The 3,048-nt window shown below is 33.4% G+C and overlaps 1 protein-coding gene across 2 annotated transcripts in view; it reads right to left on the bottom strand.

The window, feature by feature from the left end:
• Positions 1–1,965: 1,965 nt before the first annotated feature.
• Positions 1,966–3,048, bottom strand: part of LOC117111655 (monocarboxylate transporter 2-like) — a 9,007-nt gene continuing 7,924 nt past the window's right edge. The window contains exon 5 of one of the 2 annotated variants that reach the window (XM_033254625.1): positions 1,966–2,765. In XM_033254625.1, coding sequence (XP_033110516.1) covers positions 2,650–2,765 — 116 coding nt within the window. In that variant the 3' untranslated portion in view covers positions 1,966–2,649. The remainder of the gene's footprint in view (positions 2,766–3,048) is intronic. The other variant, XM_033254626.1, reaches the window with a different exon arrangement.

Here is a 3,048-nt window from a genome sequence, read left to right on the forward strand (position 1 = left end):
TACCATTGTCGTGCAATCGAGAGCTACTCGGATGGAATCCCTCATGCGTGACCGTTCTACATGCTACCGTTGCCGTGCAATCAAGAGCTACTCGGATGGAATCCCTCATGCGCGACCGTTCTACATGCTACCGTTGTCGTGCAATCGAAAGTTCCCTATTACCAGTTATACAACAAAACTAACTCCATGATTACTATTGCTGTATTATCATCATCACTATTATTATTTGATTGGTTGAATCATAATGCATAATTTTAAGTTAGAATCTTATTTGTAAATATTAAGTAAATTTTTGTAAAGTTGAAAGATCTCATTCAGTTATTTTTTTCAGTTTTTTTTCCCCAGAATTTTTAAAACCTATCTGTTTCAATGATCATAAGTTCTACGAGTGCATGACTAGGTATTTGTTCTCAATTGAGAAACTCCTACAAAGAATGCACTTATTGTCATTTGGAGAAACTTCGAAAAATAAAATATATTGGCGAAATTCTTCAAGTTTTCTTGTGTATGACATGTTCGTTGAGTGTATTGGACTTATTCGTAGAAGAGTGCTTGGCAATCAAAACTATTACATAAACAAGTGTAATGTTACCAGAGCATCAGTGGCTGCTTCCTCGTGAAAATATCTGTTTGCCTGAGGTTTATGACACCATTGATATGATGAGCTCATCAGAGACTACTAAAATGTTTCGCACATTGAAGCAGGGTGAGATTAAAGAGTCGCCAGTAGTAGTAAGATGTATGTTTTGTGCTTAAATTAACTAAAACCAGAGGAGCCACAAATTCGTTTTAAAATGAAACAAAAAGACAGTTACTGCAGAAAGAGAAACATTTTGAAGATTCAAAGTTTTAATCTATTTGAGTGGTGGCGCCAGCAGTGGGGGTATTGGCTGGAAGTCTCATCTACGAATTGTTATGTTTTTCATCCCGTCCCCCTCACTGGCTCCATGATTTGCCCGACTGGAGGGCCGATATCCCCGACGAGAGAATACGTGGCATGGTCGGGCGTCGCTCAAACCTCTCAGAAGTGGTTAAGAGGACAAATCCCCTGAAAACTACGACAATTTAGGGGTTTCAAAAGCTTATTTAATCGATTTAGAGCTAATTATTATGTAATAATTTTTAAACTACGTATCATCCCCGACGAATTGTTTTTATTCTCCCCGATGGCTGGCTGAGGCCTCTCCTTGCTGGTCCCACCCCTGGTGTGTATCGCGTTGAGAAGTAGGGGCCACGATATTCAACATGTGCCTTGGAGCTTAACTTAAATCATTGAAACCCCTCCCATTAAACATTGCCTCCCCCTCTTCTCAATGCCCCATGTCATTAATCCTAGATATGTCACTGCTGTGTTGTTTGGATGACAAAGGCAAATAAGTACAGTAAGACCAATATTAATTCTTCACCATGTTTGTAATGGAGCGCATAATACATGGTCTCTATGCGCTGTTGTTACACAAAATATAATTATAGGCCCTACCTACATAAAACATCTCCTCTTTTTAAAACCAAGTATATATTCAGAACTAGAAAGAAAAGGATAAATCCAAATATTTCTAAGTTATACTATATTAACAATGAAATTGAAAGAACAAAATCAATTAAGTTCTTTGGTATTCATATTGACGAATACTTATCTTTCAACCCGCATTTGGATGCAACATCCCTCAAAGTTTTGAGAGTAGTTGGTGTTCTTAATAAGCTTAATACTGTTTACCCTCTTGCACTCTACTTTTAATCTACAAGTCCCTCGTCTTACCCTACTTAAATTACGGTATCACTGTGTGGGGCTACACTGCAAAACAAAATCTGAATCGTATATTTGTTCTACAAAAAAAGGCACTTACAATGTCCATTACCTTCATCCTTCTGCTTTGCTATTTGTTTCTTAATATTTTTGATTTGCGTACAAAAAATGTTGCGGTCTTTATATTTAAATTTAAGTCTAATCAATTGCCTCTAATCTTTAGTTCATACTTTCAGAATTTTAATTCAATCCACAATTACAATACTAGAAATAGGAGTAACTATGTTTATGAGCGTTTAACTACTGTAACTGGCCAAAGTGATATCTCATTTCAAGGTGCTAAAGTTTGGAATGAATTACCTGATCACTTAAAAACAATTAAAAATATTAAAACTTTTAAATACAAATTACATTCGTATCTAGTTTCTTCCACCACATGAATTTCTGGTAATTATTTGTTATACTTGTTGTATTAATGTAGGCCTATATAATATTTTATTATACTTTATATTTTAATTTGTCATCTCTTTGAATTAAAATTTATTTATTGGATACATGCTAATGTTCTCTGTTTTGTTTTGTGAAATAAAATATACTTTGATTGATTGAAAAATATATTCTAACTGTATCATAGTCCTATATTTCATCATAAATTCAAATATACTTTTCATTTCTAAAAATAAATTTTATAGAAATATTTATAAATATATATCGGAATATCATGGTTGTAACTATAACAGTTTATGGCAGGAGCTGCAGAGTCTTTCAAATAACAGTACTGTACATAAATTACAGATTACAATAACAATGCTGAATAAAAATGTTACCTGTTAATTTGAAAAAATAAAATGTATACAATATATAAAAATATAGGTAATTATAAGCAAATGTTACAATAGTGTTCAGATTGATCTTGGCGTCCGGAGTCGAAAAATCATGTAAACCACCAAAGCAATTGCAAAAAATTGAACACAGAAACATATTTGAAAACTGAGAGAGTATTCGGTAACACACAGATCTGAAAGAAATTGAAACAAAGTGATTAATCAATTAGGTCTACCTGATTTATTGAACTTTAATGTTTTATACATTTAGGCGTACAGTAGGCGTACATACTGTAACCGTTCTTCTATTGAATTTGTATATATAGAAACGTATTGTTCTGAATACAGTTATTCCTGTATTTTTTTTATAACCGAATAAGAAAGGTGAAATATTATATCACTTTATAGACTAACAATACTTCATGAAAATAAATACGAGCTTCCGTTCAAACGGAAGGTCATGGGTTCTAATTCGTG

The sequence above is a fragment of the Anneissia japonica genome, unplaced genomic scaffold, assembly GCF_011630105.1.
Source record: "Anneissia japonica isolate Jap-2015-1 unplaced genomic scaffold, ASM1163010v1 scaffold287923_len1623670_cov205, whole genome shotgun sequence".
In the NCBI taxonomy this organism is placed as follows: Eukaryota; Metazoa; Echinodermata; class Crinoidea; order Comatulida; family Comatulidae; genus Anneissia; species Anneissia japonica.